The sequence below is a fragment of the Diaphorina citri genome, unplaced genomic scaffold (assembly GCF_000475195.1).
Source record: "Diaphorina citri unplaced genomic scaffold, Diaci psyllid genome assembly version 1.1 scaffold99, whole genome shotgun sequence".
In the NCBI taxonomy this organism is placed as follows: domain Eukaryota; kingdom Metazoa; phylum Arthropoda; class Insecta; order Hemiptera; family Psyllidae; genus Diaphorina; species Diaphorina citri.
Genome location: NW_007377536.1, coordinates 96,910 through 121,253, shown reverse-complemented (window position 1 = coordinate 121,253; position 24,344 = coordinate 96,910). Strand labels below are relative to the sequence as shown.

At 36.6% G+C, this 24,344-nt stretch overlaps 1 protein-coding gene across 1 annotated transcript; it reads left to right on the top strand.

Annotated features, from left to right (window-relative positions):
• The first annotated feature begins 9,454 nt into the window (after nt 1-9,454).
• LOC103524446 (mucin-22-like) lies at nt 9,455-23,745 on the top strand. Its single transcript, XM_008489461.3, has 5 exons — nt 9,455-9,653; nt 20,788-22,188; nt 22,304-22,498; nt 22,627-23,093; nt 23,440-23,745. Exons 2-5 carry the CDS (start codon nt 20,805-20,807, stop codon nt 23,743-23,745), a joined length of 2,352 nt encoding a protein of 783 aa, XP_008487683.3. The 5' UTR covers nt 9,455-9,653; nt 20,788-20,804.
• Nucleotides 23,746-24,344: the final 599 nt, after the last annotated feature.

Genomic DNA, 24,344 nt, shown 5'->3' with positions numbered 1-24,344 from the left:
AAATTCCAAAAAGTCCTCATCATCACAGTAGGTATAAAATATTCATATCGGGCTTTCCATGTTAGTTCTTGATTGGTTACATTTTTTGATTGTTTGAAAGGTAACAGACGGTACATTGTTGGTTAAATGGTGGGCTGCTTGTTTTGTAATGAAGAAACTCGCGACCTTAAGTATGCAATACGTGTACATAAAGCATTTATTTTGTAGCAAAATAGTGGAGATGACAAAATTCCAAAAAGTCCTCATCACAGTAGGTATAAAATATTCATATCGGGCTTTCCATGTTAATTCTTGATTGGTAACATTTTTTGATTGTTTGAAAGGTAACAGACGATTCACATTAATTAACTTAGGTAGGTAGTTAATACGCATATGGGTACTTTTTCGAACTCTTGACGTTCGCGCGCCTCCCGGCACGGAAATAGAGAGCCTTAAATTTATACCATGGTGGGTGGTAGGTAGACGTGGTGTTGAATTTACCAACCAGCAATATATGTATATCTAAGGTAAATAGGTAAGTAGAAAAACCTTAACCTTACGTGTTAGATACATAATTACCTACATACCTCCTCGTACTATATCTAAGGTAAATAGGTAAGTAGAAAAACCTTAACCTTACGTGTTAGATACATAATTACCTACATACCTCCTCGTACTCTCGTATACATACCTACTCCTCGTACTCTCGTATAGTCGTATACTATACTTACGTGCTTGTACTACATAGTACATACCTACAGCACACTTAATTCTGAGTAGGTAAGTAGGTAGTAAGTACCTAAAAATAGTTAACAAATGAGCCAGTTCAATCCTACAGTTAGGTACTTTTCGACTGGTATTTCATATGTAGGTACTTCACACACATTTCAATGTGTGTCTAAACTACACATTTCAATGCAAACGTATAAGTGATTTCCTTGACACAATTTTGTTTCGTTGGGTTACCTACCTACCTAGTAACCAGTTACTTTGTGTCCAAAGTACAATAGGTACAAGGCACATAGGTACCCAATTACCCATATATACCTATATCAGTCACAATGTAGCTTCCAGTATACTAACTAGAAATTTGTACATGATAAGTTGATCCGTTGCCGTTGATTAGAGGTAGACTACCACTGGTAGTCCATGAGACTACATAATATATTGTCCGGGCTCTAGACAGTAGACTCTTAAGTCATTCAAGATTTTCATGGTTGGTTGTAATCATGGTCACTAATCGTAACACAATCCAGCAATTCTAATGAATGGACTCTTATTAAGTCATTCAAGAGTTCCATATATACCTATATCAGTCTCAATGTAGCTTCCAGTATACTAACTAGAAATTTGTACATGATAAGTTGATCCGTTGCCGTTGATTAGTGGTAGACTACCACGGGTAGTCCATGAGACTACATATAGTCCGGGCTCTAGACAGTAGACTCTTAACTCTCAAGTCATTCAAGAGTTTCATGGTTGGTCGTAATCATGGTCACTAATCGTAACACAATCCAGCAAAATGAATGGACTTCAAATAATTTAGAAAACATAAACCGCAATGGACCAACTTTGGTTGCTACTTTGCTATCCAAGTATCCAGCCCACGTCTAATGTGATCTTCAATGGGTAATTCCGATACTTAGGTTGCATGTTATGAGTTTACGTGGTCTGTATAGCTATAGAATATAGATAGTAGACTCAAGTCTAGCTTTAGTAGATAAAAACTATAAGGTATAATCAGAGAAATGAGTGAATCATTTCATGTTCAGACTTCTTGACTATTAAGTTCCAATGTTATCTAAATATCTACAATTTCTAAATAGATATATTTAATGGGTTTATTGTAGTTACTTTGCTTAAAAAACGGTGTCATGGAAATTCTTCCGTTGGACGGCAGACTACAAGAATGATGCCGGTTTTACTGTAACTTAGCCATAAGACAAGGACTTGAATAAAATTATCAATGTTGACGATATCCATGTACTTTCATATAATGAACTAATGTAATGTGAAGAAGAAGAACATTAATTTGAGCGCATATCTTATTCAAAACCTGAAAAACTACCGATAAACGAGACTATAATTAGGAGACTAATCAAATTAAACATTGGACCTGAAGTCAGTGCACCCAAATGCATATCAGTGCTCTAAAAATAATCCTTATGCTACTGCACTTGAACATTATAGAGGTAAAAGATAAACATTGTAGGTAATATATCACTGACTTCTATGAAAGACCTCGCATTCCTCAAATGTATATTTGGGGGTGGCCTGTCTTCCGATAACCCGAGCTCATATTTCATAGATTTATTAGGGACTCGAGGGACATAAAGTCCAATTCTAATCCCAGATAAATCAAAATGGAATAACCTTTAACTTCTTCTGATGCATTTACCGAATGTACCCAATTAGATTTAAAATTTCAACTTGGGATCGGGACAGGAAGGGGGGATAATATAATGAGCCTAATAAATACATGTCTAATAAGTTGAAAATAAATACCCAGTCTAGTGCTGGATTAATAAACAACATTCAATGTGTAGATTGAGGAAGGTCAGTTTCCTTAATTGAAGATAGTAAAGATAGTGGAGGACAGAGGAAATGCCAGTCTACTTTTGAAAATAGTGGAGATACAAAATTACTTTTGACAGTAGTGGAGACGCCAACTTACTTTTCAAAATAGTGGAGATGTCAAATTATCTTTGGAAATAGCGGAGATTCCAAATTACTTTTGCAGTGGAGGACAGAGGAAATGCCAGTCTACTTTTGAAAATAGTGGAGATGCCAAATTACTTTTGACAGTAGTGGAGACGCCAACTTACTTTTCAAAATAGTGGAGATGTCAAATTTATTATCTTTGGAAATAGCGGAGATTCCAAATTACTTTTGCACTGTGGATAGAGTACTTTTCGATACAGTCAAAACTCTCAACACTACTTTTGAAATAGTGGAGACGCCAAATCACTTTTCAAAACTCTTGGGGCCAAAATGTTATTGAATTCAGGAGAGAACCACTCCGGCACTATTAAACTAGCATTATACAGAATGTATGCCAGAGTACTTTTCGATACAGTCAAAACTCTCAACACTACTTTTGAAATAGTGGAGACGCCAAATCACTTTTCAAAACTCTTGGGCCAAAATGTTATTGAATTCAGGAGAGAACCACTCCGGCACTAGTAAACTAGCATTATACAGAATGACTAGGAATAGTAAAGTACCTATTGCTAGGTAATGTCATGATAATATTATGTTTGTGTACCCTACTTCACGGGGTGTTTCTTGCCCTGCCATTAATCAATGGCTAATCCCTCGAATAAATCATCTGGCCAGGGTTTTGAATCGAAAATATTTTAGTCCCAATATTATCCCTGAGTCACTTGAAAATTTGAATATTCTGAAGGTAGATACATACGTAGATAGGTACAACAGGTAAAGCTCTAAAGCTGTGTCCACACATCACCGTCGACGATCGACGAGGTGAATATATGTTATCGAGGCAGTTTACGGTTTCAGTCGACGTCAATCGACGGCGCGACGTTGACTATGTGTGGACAGCTTATTGTTGTATCTATGTACCTTTAGAACAGGTACTGCACACATCAATTCCAGAATTTTTTAGTAAGGATCTATTCCCTTAATGTTGTAAACTTACACAAATGAGCTACCATTTATTTAGGAAAACAGGAGGCAAAAGTTTAGGTCATGTGATTGTAACTATTATTTTACCTATGTAGATATAAAACTTTCAAAAGATTAATAGCGATAAGCAAAGACAGGAAAGTAGGTAGATGAAGGATTTCAAATAGGTATCCTTCCTATATTCTAACACTCCGTCGGAACAAGGAAACCAAAAGTTTCATTCATGCTAAATAGATAAATACCTACAATGAAGTAACTATACCTATTGGTAGGTAAGTAGTAATAAGATGCATCAGTGCAATAGTCTATTAATTTACTGTGGAAATTGGATATTAAAAATTAGAAAGCATCGGTGAAATAATATGATTATTTTTGGTTTAAGTCTCTGGGGTACGTAGAAAAAATGAGAGAAATGGTCAAACGTAAGGTGGGCTATCTTTGCCGCAATGCCATTTTTCTCTCACCAGGTAGTCAAAACGCTCCAAATTTACGTACCCTGGTACTTTTTCGTTAAGTTTTTTGTTGATTTTTTAAGAGTTCCTTCATTATTTAGTCATTTTTGATTGTTGTTGCTTATTACATATAGGGTTTAAGTCAGCATATGAACATATTTGGTACCCCCAAAAAGTTAACAATATTGCGGCCTTTCGCAACCCACATTTTTAGTCTTTAATTCGAACTTCTATCCGAATATTAACGTCCAATGTCTTATTTCAGGTAGGACATTTTGATATGTAAATGAATCCAAATCTGCTGAGATCTAGGGCTCTAGGACTTGCAACGTGCATTGAACTCAAAATGCATTAAGCATTCATTATGTATTGTATAGGTACCTGGGTAAACATTTGTCTACATAAATCATTTGTAAGAAATGTTTAAAATCTGCACAAAGGTAGGTGAGTCTTTTGAAAAATTTAGTCGTTTATTTATTTTTTGTTCCTTTTCCCTTCTATTGGAGGTAGGTATACCTAATCTACCTTTATAAACAGGCAGTTACATATAGGCAACTTATTTCATTACATCCACTAATTAAACATAAATCAAAAATTAACAGAAGAAGAAAAAGAAGAAGAAGAGGAGAAAATAAAAATCAATCAAAATCTAAGAGACTACCTATTCGTTCTAATGATTTACCTACTCGTATGTTTTTTTTTTTTTTTTTTTTTTTTTTTTTTTTTTTTTTTCATTAGGCACTTTAACAATGTTTTGTACATGTCGTTCGCGCCGATTATTGATGTAAAAATGATGAAGAACCATGCACTAGCCAATAACGACCTAGGTAATTGCCAGATTATAGAGAACCTAATAGACATAGGCAAATAGGTATCTACATAATATTAGGAAAGGTCATGTTACCTTGGCAAATAAAATGAAAATGAATAAAGCGCAACGAATATAGGTACCTATCTTCCAATTTCTAGGTAGTAGGTACAATAGTAGGATTAACGTAGGTAGGTACCTATAATAATTGCCGAAGTACCTAAAATAGTCTACTACAAAGCCAAATGAGAAAGATACCTACACTGCGCCAAGAAATACATAGGTACACTGGGCCATGACTATTTATACCAGGGATTTCCTACTTCCATGTGTATGCGGGCCACATGCTACATTGGCAGGTACTTTGCGGGCCACATAGACAAGGAAGTAGGCCCAAATCCAGGCTTTCCTTGAGGGGATGGTGAGTGGATGCTCCATTTTCAGACTCCACCCCATAGTAAAAGAGCAAAAATCAAGCCCGAGGGGGCCCACACTAAAAGCTTGGCGGACCACAAAAATGGTCTGGCGGGTCACATGTGGCCCAAGGGCCACTAGTTGGAAAACACTGATTTATACGGAAGATTCTGTCAGACTCTAACCTGCTAATTAGGTAATTTGTATAGCCACTGACGTCACATATGGTTCCTGTTGGTTGATAACAATGGATTAGGTCGTTTGTTCTATTCTGGCCATTAGATAGGTTGGTAGGTATGCTTTATTTACATCTGGAAGTCATCCATCGAAAGACACCATCATTGTTCGAGCATGACTGTGAAGATTTTCCTTTTCTTCGAAGCGACGTCAGGAAATTAGCCACTGTGCCGAGACTTCTTGGTTTATCTGGAATAGGTATCCTCGGTCCGTAGAAGACTAGGTAGGTACCTGCTAATAGGAAGTCTATAAAAATGAGTGTTGAAATTTAAAATTGCGACTACAGTCAAACACTATAAAAAGGTCCCTTAGGTTAGATGACGGGATAGATTAGGTGCCTTAGGAGGCCTAGTTAGCTTGAAGGATAGCGCGTCTGCCTTGTAAGTCGGGTTCAATTCCCGCCCCTTATCCTAAATAGATAAGGTTCTTTCTTGGAATGGCTTACTTTCTTCTATCCTTCTTCCTTCTTTCTCTGCTTTCCAGACGATAGGACTTTAGCAGACACAGTTCCCTCTATCATCAAATCTCAAAAAAAAAAAAAAAAAAAAAAAAAAAAAAAAAAACAGTTAATTGGCAAATAAGATAAACTCATCGTGACCGTCGATAAACTATAAAACAAAAATGACATAAACTCATCGCGTCCGTAGTAGCTATGTAGATACTTTTCATGACTAGGTATCCGATGGATTAAAATTTCGAAGGATCGTTCTCGGAACGACTGACTTTCTCCTATACTGTCTTCCTTCTCTCTTCGATTTGGGGACAATACTTGCCATTTAGTTCCATATTTCAAAACCTATTAAAAAATGGAGGCCATGAAAGTTGAAGAACTTTTTTCTTCAGCCCGATTCCACTATACGTTCAAGTTTACGGTACGCTCAGGGTCTAGTCCCAAAAACTTTGTTACCTAACTACCTACCTACCTACTCCAGGTATTTTGATCCTGGAGACTTGGATCTTACTTCAGGTTTGGCCTGTTCAATTGTAGAGTAAGGTTGCGGTTATACATATCTCTAGTTATCGAGTCTTATGTGAATTCAAACACAGTAGGCTCCATTAAATTGGTTACATTGCTTCCAGGCACTCAAATATAATCCCTTACCAAAACGTGACGTAAGAAAATAGCACAACCCTATAATCGTGCTCAACTAATGTTTAGCTAAGATTAGAATTGAAAAAGATTCACCATTTACCTCCCTGAATTTCGCTCCAATTTACTGATCACGTATGTGAGATTGAGACTGTTACAAAATAAATGAAATAAATTTATGTACCTACATACCTACACTACCTTTAAATACCTATGATATTTTTTCAAAATGAAGTTTGAACATGGTAAAATGAGGATATAATGAATTCCTGTGATTTTCAACCCTTTAACTGCTCCAAAAGTAAAGAAAAAATTGATCGAACGTAGGTACCAGATGTACCTAGGAAAGAAGTTGCAAAGCTATTTGAAACCTTTCATTATGAACCTATGATTAGGAAACCTTTTGGGTCTTGGCTTGAGAAATTCAAAAATCTCCGAAGGCTTGAGCCTGGTAGCAGATGTAACAGCCTCCTTCATCAGGTTTATATCCCACATCCTACCTAGGTGAGAACAGATGGCACGCGATCAGGTTTTCAAAATTACCTTATTACTGTTGGTTAGGCCCCAAGTAGCCTACAGGTAGTGCTCTTTCCTTCAAAAATTGTGTATCAACCTTTTTTCTCCTCATTGCACTCATTTTTCCTCTAACTTCTACCTCACTGCATTAGTGGAGTGCTTTCAATTGGAGGCACACCGCCAATGCAGTGAAGGATTTGTTCTCGTTGCACCAAAGCTAAATCTGAGGAGTACTCAGGATTGAGGAGTATCGTGTGTTTGTTTTCCCAAGTCGCGTTTAGTACCTCAACATTGGATCCTATGGGTATTTCCTATGTATTTTGTAAAGTTACATCGAATAATAACACCTATTTGCTTCAATCCAAATATTCCAAATATCATTATTATTAATGTCGTTCGATGAGCCTACTTTACTTAACAAGTTCCTAGAAGGTACCTCCCTATACCGTTTTTTGTACGTATACTTTGATCTCTCTTCTCCGGGTTGTTGCCTTGTTAGATCTTACACTCAAGACAGGCAGAACTCAGGAAAACACGTACCTACCATACATTTATCACGAGGTGTGGGACTTCGTACTACAGCTGTAATTTGGGATGTGTCTCAGTGTATCACACACACCTCCTAATATCCTATCTAGATATCGATCTATCTCTTGTTCTCTATCTCTACTCCATACATATTATCAGTAAACAGGATTCGAATAGTAGTCTCTTCGGTGAGAATTGAGCGGCTTACATTACACTACTGATACTGTTCCGTAATCTGCATGCGATTAAGGTAATATTATTACCTTAATCGCACCTTAATGTAAGCCGCTGAATTCTCAACCGAAGCGACTACTATTCGAATCCCAGCAATGACATAAAACAACTGTGTCAGAGGAAACCCATTTGACCCATTTGCAAGATTAAATTCTAACAAATGAATGCCTTCAGTAGGGACATTACACATTCGGTTGTAATTTACTATCCCTACCGTGTAAACGTACATGAGTTCTAAGACTTCTAAGTCACTTGACATAATATTATTCAGTACCATCAAACTTCCCTGCCTTATCAGCACCACTTATCCCCCCTCCTGAGAGAGAGAGAGAGAGAGAGATTTTCAGCATATAAAATGCATCCGCGAGAGAGCTTTTTTTTCCATCCAAGTTCAAGTGTGGGAGGGGGGGTGGGGTGGAAGAGCAGTGCATCCTGCGCCCCATTAGAAAACTTTGTATTGATAAGATAGCATTGGCATAGTCCATGGTGTGTTCATATGGTACCGTTCAGTTTCATTCAGTTGTTCACTGCAGCTAGGCTTGAATGACGAGGTGAGCACGAGCGCAGTTTGAATTAAAATAAATATAATTTTTTCGTGAAAAAAATGAAATAAACAAAAATACGCGAGTTGTCTTCTTTTTAGTGTGTCTAAAAAATAAATAAAACAAGTATAATTTGAAAAGTTTATCGTGTTTTTAACGTTGACATCAGTTGTTCACTGCAGCTAGGCTTGAATGACGAGGTGAGCACGAGCGCAGTTTGAATTAAAATAAATATAATTTTTTCGTGAAAAAATTAAATAAACAAAAATACGCGAGTTGTCTTCTTTTTAGTGTGTCGAAAAAATAAATAAAACAAGTATAATTTGAAAAGTTTATCGTGTTTTTAACGTTGACATCTGGCGTACCTACCTCTGTGGCATCAGCTTTATTTATTTATTTTTAATTATAAATAATACTAGACCCAAAACTTTCAATCAAAATTTAATTTTACAAACAATTTTCCTGTTACCTTTTCTTCTGGTAATGTCAATCCAGTGGCTGCAATGATCAAATGACAAATCCCAATTTTCTTTCTTTAAAACATGGTGTCAAATTGAAACTTATGTTCGGAATAAGGTCCAGCTGAGATCTTTGTAACTTCATCGCAGAATTGTGGAGGCGAAATTTCAATAGCGAAAGATCCAGGTGTTTTCCAGGAGTAGCCTGTCATCCCAGTTTTATTCTTCGTGGATTTTAAGGTATGTATGTATGTTTCATTGTAACATCGAATTTTCTCAAATTTCTCTTCGTAGGTATCTCTACCTTTTTCAGTAGATACCTACGCAAAAATATTAATCTCCTTCCTCTTGACCTGTTTCTCTTCCATCTCCTCCCCCTCTTGATTTTTCTCTTCCTGTTTCTCTTTCCTCATTCTTTCAATTTTCCACATCTGCTCCCTTTTGTATCATTTCTAGTACACCTACTGTTTTTCTCGTTGCTCCTCTGTATCTCCCCTTCAATGTCCCCTTATTCATTTTTCAACTCGTCCTCTTTCGCCTTTTCTAGTGGCTGCAATGATCAAATGACAAATCCCAATTTTCTTTCTTTAAAACATGGTGTCAAATTGAAACTTATGTTCGGAATAAGGTCCAGCTGAGATCTTTGTAACTTCATCGCAGAATTGTGGAGGCGAAATTTCAATAGCGAAAGATCCAGGTGTTTTCCAGGAGTAGCCTGTCATCCCAGTTTTATTCTTCGTGGATTTTAAGGTATGTATGTATGTTTCATTGTAACATCGAATTTTCTCAAATTTCTCTTCGTAGGTATCTCTACCTTTTTCAGTAGATACCTACGCAAAAATATTAATCTCCTTCCTCTTGACCTGTTTCTCTTCCATCTCCTCCCCCTCTTGATTTTTCTCTTCCTGTTTCTCTTTCCTCATTCTTTCAATTTTCCACATCTGCTCCCTTTTGTATCATTTCTAGTACACCTACTGTTTTTCTCGTTGCTCCTCTGTATCTCCCCTTCATTGTCCCCTTATTCATTTTTCAACTCGTCCTCTTTCGCCTTTTCGTCTTCTCCTTCTACCTACTGCTTTTTCTTTCCTCTTTCTTCACCATGTTCTTCTGCTCTCCTAGCTTTTATTTGTACTGTCTGGGTATTATCCTCTTATTATTTTTGATTTCTAAATTTCTTTACCTCTTTCACCTTTCACTTTGTATCTTTCAAAGTTATTTCCTTTTTCTACCTAATGTTGCTCATTTTCATCTCATACATTTGCTTCCCTTTATCTGTTTCTGATCATACTCTTTCACATACTACTCCTTCTAATCTTCTTTGTTTTCCACTTCCTATTCCCTTTTCTAGTTTTCCTCCTGTCAGCTGATCCCTTCCATCTCTTCCTTTCTCTTCTACCTACTGCTTTTTCTTTCCTCTTTCTTCACCATGTTCTTCTGCTCTCCTAGCTTTTATTTGTACTGTCTAGGTATTATCCTCGTATTACTCTTGATTTCTAAATTTCTTTACCTCTTTCACCTTTCACTTTGTATCTTTCAAATTTATTTCCTTTTTCTACCTTCTTATGTTGCTCATTTTCACCTTATACATTTGCTTTCCTTTATCTGTTTCTGATCATACTCTTTCACATACTAGGTACTCCTTCTAATCTTCTTCTTCTTTGTTTTCCACTCACTTCCTATTCCCTCTTCTAGTTTTCCTCCTGTCAGCTGATCCCTTCCATCTCTTCCTTTCTCTCCACTTTCTTTCACTTCACTACCCATTCTTTCTCCCTTCTTCTTCCCCTCATCTCCATCTTCTCTTCTTTTTACGTCCTTTTCTTTGTCTGCCCCTGTTCTTTCTCTCCCTCTTCACATTTCCCTTCTTTCTCTAGTACCTCCCTATTGTTTTTTTTTCCTTCCCAATTCCATGGCCTCAAGAAGTTAAGACAGACCAACTTCCCGAGGTGATGATATGGCTCCCTGGGTTGCAATGCTCATACCATTCGCTTGGAGTAACTACGCTTTCATTAATATCCACTGGGGCCACTGAGATTATAGGGTTTCCTAAAACTTTATCCTCAAAAATACCCCGTAGGGCGTAGAGTTCCCAATTCCATGGCCTCAAGAAGTTAAGACAGACCAACTTCCCGAGGTGATGATATGGCTCCCTGGGTTGCAATGCTCATACCATTAATTCGCTTGGAGTAACTACGCTTTCATTAATATCCACTGGGATTATAGGGTTTCCTAAAACTTTATCCTCAATAATACCCCGTAGGGCGTAGAGGGCACTTTCCAAGTTTCCACCATATAAAAAAACGCTTATTCTTAATAGGTATTACATTGGATCCTATGGGTATTTCCTATGTATTTTGTAAAGTTACATCGAATAATAACACCTATTTGCTTCAATCCAAATATTCCAAATGTCATTATTATTAATGTCGTTCGATGAGCCTACTTTATTTAACAAGTTCCTAGAAGGTACCTCCCTATGCCGTTTCGAGGTTAGGACTGACTCAATGGTCATTAATCGTCATCTTAGGTACCTTTATCAAAACATTGACGAAGGTGATTACACTGCACTTTCTATCTTCGTGTCAATATCGTATGGGGTACTTATAGAACTTCAAACAAACCATTTATTACTGAAGGAGGTACCATTTGACTCAATGGTCATTAATCGTCATCTTAGGTACCTTTATCAAAACATTGACGAAGGTGATTACACTGCACTTTCTATCTTCGTGTCAACTGTCAATATCGTATGGGGTACTTATAGAACTTCAAACAAACCATTTATTACTGAAGGAGGTACCATTTATTACTGTAGCCGCTTTTGTACTGCCCGTTTAGGTGCTTATTTAACAGTACTTGCCTACCTAAATAGGGAATTAGGGACACAAGCCAAGCTAACAGGTATAGTGACTTCCTAAGTGCCTATAAATGCTTATAAATAATAAATCATAAAGCGAAAATGATTCTTTTAATTTCTAATCATTTGGAGTTTCCCATTTTCTATTTCTCCTAATCACGACCGCTATTTTTAAATCACTAGGCGGCGCTTGGCTCATCACCTTGAACAGATTACAACTATTATTGAACAATAGTTAATACCTACAAAGATGAGGGGGAATATGGCTGACTGTTTCAAACTCAGTGACTCGAGAGATGAACTTTCAAGTAATAGAAAAAAAGCTCTCCAACTCGTACGTTATACCTATACCTGTACTATCTCTAGGGTCCAATGTGTTTTGTTTATCAACGTTAATAATGATATTAGTGATGAATTTAGACCGAGCTTTACGAGTGTATTATCAAGTGCTAATCGTTGTAAAGGTGAGAGAGGTTTGAGGCCTCACAATACTTGCTATGGTGAGGTCAAATCGAGGGAGCCAGTACCTAATGGTGTCTGGCTTTACACGTGCTAATGAGGAAAGCTATGTCGAATTTTCCACAGAAGCTACAAAGCTGAAAATTTGAGATCAATTTTTGGTAGGTGGTGCCTAAACTCTACCGAATAATCGTCAGTAAAAAAGTCAACAGTTCATAGACATGTAAGTAGTAAGGTAACAACTTACCAAGAAAAGTAATGAGCAAAATCAGCTTAAAAGTTGTGTAATAAGCTAATGAGGTCCCTACTCTCCAAATTTTGCTGTCTGGATGCTGACAAAGGAAAATAGAAGCTACAATCAAGCAGCTACCAGTGGCTGTGGCCGATTCCTGAAAGGAATAGTGTTGGGGACTAGGTACCACATACAGGCAAATTTTCAATATGATGCATGTGAACTATACGTCAAATGTACTTGTAATTCCGGAATGACATAATTTCAACGAAAGCTATTGAAACTAGGTCACTATTATACTACTGCTATCAAGCAGCTACCTGTGGCTGTGGCCGATTCCTGAAAGGAATAGTGTTGGGGACTAGGTACCACATACAGGCAAATTATACTACCTATATATACTTACGTAGAAGATATCTTTAGCTCGATACAATTTATTATCGTTACATTTTATTTCTTGTTTCTTAATTCATAAACATGAAGATCTGAGATTGGGTGCTGTTTGATGAAGGAATCACAGTTGGACATCTCTCCCATCAGACCATCATTGTCCATATCCCTTGGACCCTTTCGTTGACTTGTGAACTATACGTCAAATGTACTTGTAATTCCGGAATGACATAATTTCAACGAAAGCTATTGAAACTAGGTCACTATTATACTACTGATATGACTGATGCAAGATGCAAGAGTGGTGTGCTAATGTAAATCCGTTAGAAACAGGTACTGATATGACTGATGCAAGATGCAAGAGTGGTGTGCTAGTGTAAATCCGTTAGAATCAGGATTCACAGAAGGTAAATGAAAGTATTTCTCAAGTAAATTTCATTTTAGGTCACTATTCCTGCTCGTCCTTCGCTAATGTCACAACCTAGAAGTCTGTTTAGAACGGAAGTCGTCACTTGTCAGTACCTATCGGTATTGGAACATCAATTTGTGTGTTGGGAACTAATCATGATTTACTGAGTACAGTGTCTCTGGGACTCTTGGCCTCAAGTATAGACTTTATTTTCATGAAGCATTTGTATTTGACACACATGTTGATTGTAATACGCCTACTTGCATCCGCAATCTATTTAAAACAAACAAAATGATTTGCTGCAATCAGAAGGTAGAAACAGGCTCGCGTAAAATGTATAATCTACAATCGTCATAATGTATTCTGTTGAACCAACTCAACGACTGAATGGGCAAATAAGAGCAGTCTGAACCTTTCTAAGGAGTCGTTCTAGCTAAACTAGTCTGCTGTTGTCTAACGGTGAGTCCACTTTATTTTCATGAAGCATTTGTATTTAACACACATGTTGATTGTAATACGCCTACTTGCATCCGCAATCTATTTAAAACAAACAAAATCATTTGCTGCAATCAGAAGGTAGAAACAGGCTCGCGTAAAATGTATAATCTACAATCGTCATAATGTATTCTATTAAACCAACTCAACGACTGAATGGGCAAATAAGAGCAGTCTGAACCTTTCTAAGGAATCGTTTTAGCTGGACTAGTCTGATGTTGTCTAACGGTGAGTCCACATTATGTGGATTTCAATTTTTGGCTTCAACAGTTTCAACTTTAACGATCATAAGCACTTATGTTAAACATATACATATAGGTACTTCCTATAACAAAAACCATGCAGTGTGGACACACCATTCGATTCCATACCTCGGCTGGGATTGAACCCACGCCCTCCTGTTTACCAGGCGAGCGCCTTGACCACTACACCACCGAGGCAGGTAATGGACAGTAAATAATAATGATAATGGACAGTAAATAATAATAGGGAATGGGGATCATACGATATGCCGATGCCGATGTTTGTTCATAGTGTTGCGCATACCTTCGGTTCAGTTGTGATAATGGAGGCCTAATTATTCAACATTTTACATTCTACCTCTCGTAGGTAGTTATCTACTATTCTGTTTTACGGAAATAGTACACTAAGTACCTACTTCCTCGCTTGGTACTAAAATAGAATGGGACCAAAAGGTTTTTTTGCCCCTGAGAGTCATTAGGAGAACCACCATTAATTTCTGCATATTTACCTGGAACTGATTTTCATGAAATGGAAACCAATTAACGCTAGCAAATGCTACGCCCCAACCTATGTTTGGAATCATTCTACTTCACCTGAGTGCCAACAACATTTCTACAATCTTGTAATAATCTTTTATCCCAGTTTCTTATCTCTGTGCATCATCTTCTCTGTATCCTCAAAAATTGCATTCCTGTTGAACTGTTGGGTGCCGGATTGGTTGTAGATTGTAGCCATTTCTGTGTCTCATAAATTAAGCTCTTTTACTCAGTTTGTTCCTAAGCGTCCGTTGTAGGAGAACAAATTCCTACGAACACAACAACATTGCAAATTATTAAAAGTAGTAGGTATCCACCTAGCTGCATCGGTTGATATACTTAGATAGGTACCTTATATCCTACATGATCCTAGAGTATCTGTGTAAATGAGTCAGGTTTATTTCAATCGACCCGGAAAAGTGGGCTAGAAATAATTACATAAGATCTACTTACAATTTGTAATCTCTTATGAGGCAAATGAAAGATCACATTCGTATTATACGGTATACCAATCGCTAATGGCAATAATTTAGGTATTTCCAATCATAATGGAAATCTTCAAGATATTAACAACGATATTTCTAAGGTTGATTGTTGATAAAGAAAGCCTGGTTATGAAGTAATAATGACAATTTGTGGAAAAACTTGCAGGATAGCCTGAAGATAGTTTTGTATCAGATGAGGGACTGTCACAGTTATTATTACAAACCATTTCTCATTTCCATGGTCGAATACCTATTCTGCGATTTCTCAAAGACAATCCTGTTCCTGCTAATGGTATAGGTAAATACACGAAAGTTTTTCAACTGGGTATTGTTTTTGTTTGTGACATTCATCAATCTCGAGTCTCTTTATCATAAATTGGAGAGTTATTATTTTTGTTGTACATTTTGTGCAGATAGAAAAAAAGTGACCATAATATGTATTTATTAAAACAATAGATGGGGATGGAAATATGGAGGGACTGTCACAGTTATTATTACAAACCATTTCTCATTTCCATGGTCGAATATTCTGCGATTGTCAGGCCTGATGATTTGTCCACAAAGGGGAAGTTTGAATTTGTGTTTTCTCAAAGACAATCCTCGTGGAAGGTGCTAATGGTAGGTAAATAAAGATGAACCTATACTTCAATTCAACTCAAGTAAAAAACAAACAATTTTAGACATCCCTACATTGCAGAATGTTGTCAATATCAATTGCTTCTTTTGTCAATGTCTACACTTACTTTTCTGGTCCGAAAAATCAATATTTTATTGATATTGAATTATTTGTCACTTCCTATCCCTATCAGTTAATATTTGAAATCAATAAGCAATAAGTATCTAAGGCAGGTTTTAGATTCAAACTTTACTCAATGTGTCATAGGGCCTCGTAAAATACCAGTTCCGTGAAACTTTGGCTCTCTATTTCTATTCATAGGTAAAAACTGGTTAGGCAGTTGATAATCTTATTTTAATGGTCACCCAGGTACCTACAAGACTATAAAAAGCCGTATATATAATGGTCAATTAAAAAATGAACGTAAACTAATAATAACAGAGGTAAAAAATGAATGACACGCAGTTTTGATATAATGGTATTTAACCTAACATACCTAAGTTAAAGTTACGTCTCGTCTAGTGGTAGGCACGTAAGTACTCAAGTAGGTATAGCTGAAGTTTTCAGTTTTGATTGGGGGATGAATGCTCCCAATAGTAGGCATTTAGGGCCTCCTGAATAAATCACGTGGGGTGGGACTGAAGGAATGAGAGCTGGGCCCCTAAGTGCTCACGGTTCTTTGCTCCGCGAGGGCTGTGGTGCGTCCTAGTCATTATAAAATGGCTCTTAGTCAGTCTAGTTTCCCTGCGACTAATTGAATGCGATTTTTCAAGTAGGAATAATATTAGATTTACCTATTGCCTACATAATTATTGTGTGTTTACCCAGAAGAATTAATTTGAGATAATGACGTAATTATAACACCAGGTTCATTTCAGTCGAGAAAAAAATTAGAACAGGCTGAATCATAAATAATTTCCAAGTCATGGATTCTGAATGACATTCACAATATGGCTGAGTGTCTACCTCAGTACCTTAGCAGCTAACCTATATAATTATAATGAGAATTACGTGTTTTGGCACTAAAATCTGACCATCGAAAATTTGACCCGATTACATTACTTTCCTTCCTATAGGATAAGGAAAGTAAAAAGGGGGAGGGAATGTGTTCAGATTTCATGACTGCATCACCAAAAGATTTTTATTTGACGGAGTTTCCAAGTAATTTTCGTAGTCCAATAAATTCCAATAGCTTCAATCTAGTAACAAGGATAAGACGATGAGAATTAAGAATTCATAAATCTACTGATGAGACCGGTGAAGTGGATGAGTGAAAAGAAGGAAAATTTTTAACGAGTCACCACAAATCTAATCATCAATATGGGAGAAATTTAATGAAGTGATTTGGAGAAGCCTTGGCGTTTAATGAGTTACTAATGACTGAGACTTAAGAACACAGTGTACAATGAAAGTGAATCTAGATACCTATAACCCAAGTATAAGTAGGCAGTATCAATGTCATTTGTAATCAACACTTCACACCGTCAGACTAGCACCTTACTGTTTTACCTATATATTATGTCTATGTAGGTACTTATACTTGGGTTATAGGTATCTAGATTCACTTTCATTGTACACCGTGTTCTCAAGTCTCAGTCATTAGTAACTCATTAAACGCCAAGGCTTCTCCAAATCACTTCATTAAATTTCTCCCATATTGATGATTAGATTATGGATAAGACAAGAATTTTATCAAGTTCAAGGACGGACTGATGAAGTACAATATGTAAGGTTATCAGGATTCAAGTCACACTGTTCATAAAGTACAAACTGTCTCAGACCAAGTGACACCAGATGACATTATAAATGCTGAATGCTGACAGTAACATGGCGGGGGCGAGTACTTGAAATTATTTATTTTCATGAGGTCTAATGTTGACACCATCATTGTAAAAGAAAAATGAGTAGATATACATACTTGCTATTACATGAAGGTATTAGATGATACTTGCCATTAGATAAGGGTACATACCATCATGAATTTTCTATTTTTTAAAAACCATGATATAAATATCCACGTAGGTACAATATAATGATTGAAATTAAAATTCATCGTTATGAGACTTATATCTTCTGACTATAAATATATCGAAATTCTAATTAATCGCCAAAAATGAGAATTTAGACCACGTCTAACTACGATAGTAGCACGTTACAAAACATCATCGTATGTCTAACTACATAGATGACTAGATTCTTATTTCTGAATCACGGTACCTATAAGGACCTCTCGAGCTCGGGATGTAAAAATGATACAAGCCTTTTTATAGTAGGTTAGAGGTAGTAGGTTAGGATTAGGTTAGCTATGTATAATGCGCGCAAAATCTCTACTAAATCAGAGGACAGCGCATAAATTTATTTTTGTCACAGAAGATATATTAATCAATTGAGTCAATGTCGACCTAATTAATGAATGCTATTCCTGTCGTGCCGTGAAATAAACGGCAACTGTTTTCCATGCATGTCCCGCTAACAATTCATTGTCACTTGGGATAGGGATTAGTCTTGTTATTTTTAATCTATGTATAGCTACGTATCCAGCACCTAATGCTTGAATTTTTCTTCTTTTTGGTTGCTTTGAACTGACATTTCGTTTTGGCTACAATTTTTACGAGTGGATGCCCTTCGTTCTCAACCTTCGCTATTTCTTTAGCAAGGGAAATTCAGGCTGGTATACTCCCTGTTTAACGTCCCCCAGTCAGACACGCTTAATTTCCGTCGTCCAATCACGTGGCGCCATTCCATTTGATGCTATTCCTGTCGTGCCGTGAAATAAACGGCAACTGTTTTCCATGCATGTCCCGCTAACAATTCATTGTCACTTGGGATAGGGATTTGTCTTGTTATTTTTAATCTATGTATAGCTACGTATCCAGCACCTAATGCTTGAATTTTTCTTCTTTTCTACTTTCAGATTGCATTCACTAGGACATGGCTCTCCCTGCTGTAACAACTGCAGCATTGTTAAGTGCTCCCTTGGTCCTACTTACCTTGTTTACCACCTTGGTAATTCCTATCCGAGTTGCCTTGATGAAATCTTCTTGAAGATTATTACTTTAAAGGAAGGTTCCTAAGTTCCTATCTCCCTGCATCAAATTTTCTAATGATGAATTGATGAGGGCATTATCATACCTAATGATTAGGTAGGTCTCTTAGGTAGTAGGTACCTTCCATCTTGTTGAATTGTGGGTATCCTGAGAATTTTAACAAAAAAATCAATATCAAAATAATTAAATAAATACTACATAGGTATTTACATTGTCCATATGTCCATAATGTACTTACCTGAAAAAAGTAGGTACCTACCTACCACATCATGACCTACCATCCTCTGGAGATCCGCTTGACCATAACGTAATTTGAAACTTGAGACATGTAAGAATTTTGTTTTACATATTTATAATTATTTTTGTTGATGATACCTACATACAAAAAAAAGTAAAAAGAGGTTTAACTTCATTATCTAAAATTGCCAAAGTATGCAATAATGTAGGTACTTGTTTGATAATTTGTACCTAGTAGGTATAGATACTTTTCTTCAGAGAATATTTCGACAAGGAAATCCACATTGGAAGAATTGAAGCTATTATTAATTAGGTACCTACCTATAAAGTATCATTATTCATTCATTTGTATAGAGCTCAGGGATAATTATCATTACCTACTCTATAGTTTGTAGGTCTCCCAGTTACCTAGCTAATAATTACCTATTTAGATATAGGATATATGTGCAAATTTCATACAAAAATAATTAGGTAAGTCTGATCTAGGTACCTGCAAAGAAATAAAAATAGAACTACTTCCATAAATATACAAATATAACTTCCTATATTACCTATGTATGAATTAGGGAAATATACCTAAGAACCTAAGTACCTACGGTGATTTTATGTTTCCCTAGATGTAGGTACTTTGTTTGGCAGTAAATTGGTTTCACAGGGTAAACTACTTACCTCTTTACCCAGAACGAATGGGTCTAATGGAGCACCACCCTTGGAATTAACTAAAGCTAAAGTTGTTGTCATGCATGATTCTCTTCCTCGAGGTCTAATGGAGCACCACCCTTGGAATTAACTAAAGCTAAAGTTGTTGTCATGCATGATTCTCTTCCTCGTACACCTATTTATATTCAGAAAAGTGTAAACAGCTGAGAATGTGTTACAGTTGGGCATTTGATTGACCTTTGAAGTTATTATGATCAATTAAATTGAGTGCAAATTGTATTGTAAGATTTAAAATACAAAGCTAAATGAAAAGAGGTACTAGGTACCATACGAGTAGGTACGTCTTTATCAAACTCTGTGATAGGTATTTAGAGTACTACAAACATAATATTTAGTTGTGACCTCTAAACAAAGAAGAAGGCACTTACGTTATCTATCTACCTATGTGTACCTTGGTAGGTAATTTTGAGTAAATAAAAGTTAATAATAAATAATAAGTGCAAATTGTATTGTAAGATTTAAAATACAAAGCTAAATGAAAAGAGGTACTAGGTACCATACGAGTAGGTACGTCTTTATCAAACTTTGTGATAGGTATTTAGAGTACTACAAACATAATATTTAGTTATGACCTCTAAACAAAGAAGAAGGCACTTACGTTATCTATCTACCATTCTACCTATGTGTACCTTGGTAGGTAATTTTGAGTAAATAAAAGTGAATAATAAACAATAGGATGAATTTATTCTTGTCAAAAATTTATCTAATGAGAAAACTTGATTTTGTTCGCTCAATGACTAATAAACAGCTAAAACATAATCTAAATCTAGTTATTATTTTCAATTTGCACTCAACTTTTTGAATAAAATGTGAATATTATATGACATAAACAGCTAAAACATAATCTAAATCTAGTTATTATTTTCAATTTGCACTCAACTTTTTGAATAAAATGTGAATATTATTCCTCTACTAAATCAGAGGACAGCGCATAAATTTATTTTTGTCACAGAAGATATATTAATCAATTGAGTCAATGTCGACCTAATTAATGAATGCTATTCCTGTCGTGCCGTGAAATAAACGGCAACTGTTTTCCATGCATGTCCCGCTAACAATTCATTGTCACTTGGGATAGGGATTTGTCTTGTTATTTTTAATCTATGTATAGCTACGTATCCAGCACCTAATGCTTGAATTTTTCTTCTTTTCTACTTTCAGATTGCATTCACTAGGACATGGCTCTCCCTGCTGTAACAACTGCAGCATTGTTAAGTGCTCCCTTGGTTGTCCTCCTATTCCTATTTGGTCATATGGCAACATCAGCACCTACCGAGCTTTGTTTGGAAGGATGTGTTTGCTACAATGATATGAGGAATGAAAAGTTGAAAACTATCAACTGCACAAGTTTCCGACCAATCTTAACTGCGGCTTCATCTTTACTCAGTGATTTCAGTCACGTTGATGTGTTGAATATTCAGGATGTTGTGGACGGATCAAGCGATTTCATTATTGATGGTCTCTTTGGAGTATTTTCTAAAGTTAAATACATGAATTTAATCAATGCATCAATATCCAAAATAGATCCAAACGCATTCAAAGGTCTGAAACGTTTAGAAGAGCTTGATCTATCTAAGAATCACATCTACAAATTTCGTCCGGAAACATTTAGCGATACTCCAAATTTAAAATTGTTAGATCTCAGTTACAATCCTTTGAGACTGGCACCTACTACATTTTTAATTTCAAAATCTTTGGAATATTTGATTTTGTCATCCTGTAATCTAACAAATATTCCAGCAGGATCATTCAAAGGACTACCAAACTTGAAAACTTTGGATTTGTATAATAATCAGATTCAATCATTTACATTCCGTTCGTTCCCTCGAAGTTTGAACAGGTTACTTTTGACAAAAAACAATCTTATAAATATACCCACAAAAGCTCTATCTTCATTGAATAAACTAACTAGATTGGATCTAAGTGAAAATCCCGTCAATTGCACGTGTTCACTTATAGGATTACAAGACTGGTTGTCTGCAAAAGGCATTGAATTTGAAAATGACGTTATTTGTAGGTATCCTTCGGCTTACAACGGAGAAAACTGGAAGTACGTGATTGAAAATGAGATTTGCTTTGGAACTGAAGGAGACAATTTAATTCCGAAAAAAGAAGATACTTCTGAAAGTTCGTGTGAAAATGAAATATGCGATGAAAGCACAGTGGAGGATCGCTACATCTACAATGCCGTACAGGCAGATCAACCCATCACTGAGCTTGTGACAGAGGACACCATTAAAGATGTTGATATTAAGATAGCAGAGGAACCAATGACTACAACAACCTCAATAAATGAAGGGAAGGAAACTGTTGATGACATTTCCAATATTCCCAAAATTGAATCCATAACAGAAAATAATGCAGATGGATCTGATGCTGCAAATGATTCTCTCATGAATGAAAGTAAAAATTTAGTTGAAGATGACCATACAACAGAAGAAAATATAGCAGAAGAAACTAAGACAGATGAAAGCGTGGGTGAATCTCAAAATGATAGCACTAATAATAGTCTCCTGGATACTACAGAAAGTTCAAATGATCAGGATATCACAACCCAGAGTATTTTCTCAACAGAAACTGAAGTTGAACCTTCCAATTCACCACCATCAGTAGTCATTGAATCTACTACGGCGTCTCTCGAGATTCAAACGACATCATTCCCTCAAACTCCAGAAACTTTTCTCAACAGAATCTGAAGTTGAACCTTCGAATTCACCACCATCAGTAGTCATTGAATCTACTACGGCGTCTCTCGAGATTCAAACAACATCATTTCCTCAAACTCCAGAAACTACTTTGAAGCCAAATGAAAACACACCAGAAGCTCGTCAAATAATGACAGAAGAAACAACTAAACAATTTGATGTAACTGGTACTTCAACAGAAGAAAACATTGTAGACCCTACTACCCTGCCTGAAGTTAAATCTACCACTGAGGCCATTGTACAGGAACTCGTCAAATAATGACAGAAGAAACAACTAAACAATTTGATGTAACTGGTACTTCAACAGAAGAAAACATTGTAGACCCTACTACCCTACCTGAAGTGAAATTTACCACTGAGGCCATTGTACAGGATGATGCTGTCACTGATGTTACTGTTACTACTGAGGCAACACTAACAACAACTCCTGTTACAATCGAGTCCACATCAGAAACTAGTGACCATTCGTCGACAGTTCGCAGTGAGGAAAGTGTTTCTGCAGTAGGTAATTCAGAAACAACCACAGTCTTACCAATCACAACAACTACCTTGAGTAAAGCAATGGACGATGATATTTCTCCTTCAACCAGTTCTAGTGAAATAATAACGAGCACAGCAAGTTCCATCGTTTTAGATGAAAATAAAGAATCCACTTCTGAAACCACTACTCCTATCGAAACTACTACAAATGGCATTATTCCTTTCGTTCCAACATCCGAGAAAACTAACTATGTTCCTAATTCAATAGAAGAAACCAAAGAAATTTTCTCTACGATGAAAGCATTTGAAGTTGGGCAAGGATATAAAATGGAGCCCACAAAAAACACAGAGGGAATAAATGTCCTACCTAGCACTGATAATAGAGAAGGTAAAATGTTACCTTCAGAAAATAGTGAGCAAAAGCCAGAGTCAATGGGTTCTTACATCGTACTGGCTGGAATCATCATTGTATTACTGCTTCTAATATTGTACGCCACTACCAAGAAGAGTAAAAAATCGTCTAATAAAAAGACACCTTTGCTCAATGACATTTTACATAGGGAACCAGAGAAGCGCAAAATAAATAAAAGAGGGACACATTTTTACTTAGATAGCTACTCGTAAAGAAATTTTCTCTACAATGAAAGCATTTGAAGTTGGGCAAGGATATAAAATGGAGCCCACAAAAAACACAGAGGGAATAAATGTCCTGCCTAGCACTGATAATAGAGAAGGTAAAATGTTACCTTCAGAGAATAGTGAGCAAAAGCCAGAGTCAATGGGTTCTTACATCGTACTGGCTGGAATCATCATTGTATTGCTGCTTCTAATATTGTACGCCACTACCAAGAAGAGTAAAAAATCGTCTAATAAAAAGACACCATCGACGGCCGGTCGACTATGTGTGGACACACCTTTATGTTTGACAAGTTGAGTGGGTGGAGGAAGTGATTAACGGGCATAGGTACTTCGAATATGAATGTCTGAATGACAACTTCTACACATATTTCTTCGCCTTTCCCGTGTACAGACGGGGTCGGCGTTTTTCGTCCTCAATCCGCCCTAACTAAGGTGGTTGCTTTGAACTGACATTTCGTTTTGGCTACAATTTTTACGAGTGGGGATGCCCTTCGTTCTCAACCTTCGCTATTTCTTTAGCAAGGAAATTCAGGCTGGTATAGGTACTCCGTGTTTAAAGTCCCCCAGCCAAACTAAGCTGGTCTACTCCCTGTTTAACGTCCCCCCAGCCAGAAACGCTTAATTTCCGTCGTCCAATCACGTGGCGCCATATTCCATTTGGAACGATAGTCAATGGCCAGCTTAAGCCCTATTCGGATGCTGATTACCGGCATGTGTATCCTACCTATTTAATTATCTATCTACTTATTCGGCTAATCAACGACATCACGTGACGCCAGGACATTTGAAACTGTCAATATAATGGGGAAGCCTTCAATCAAAAAATGTGAACGTCTACATTTAGGTATTGTAATAGGCACGTGTAAATTATTCTATTTAGGTAGATGGGTAGAC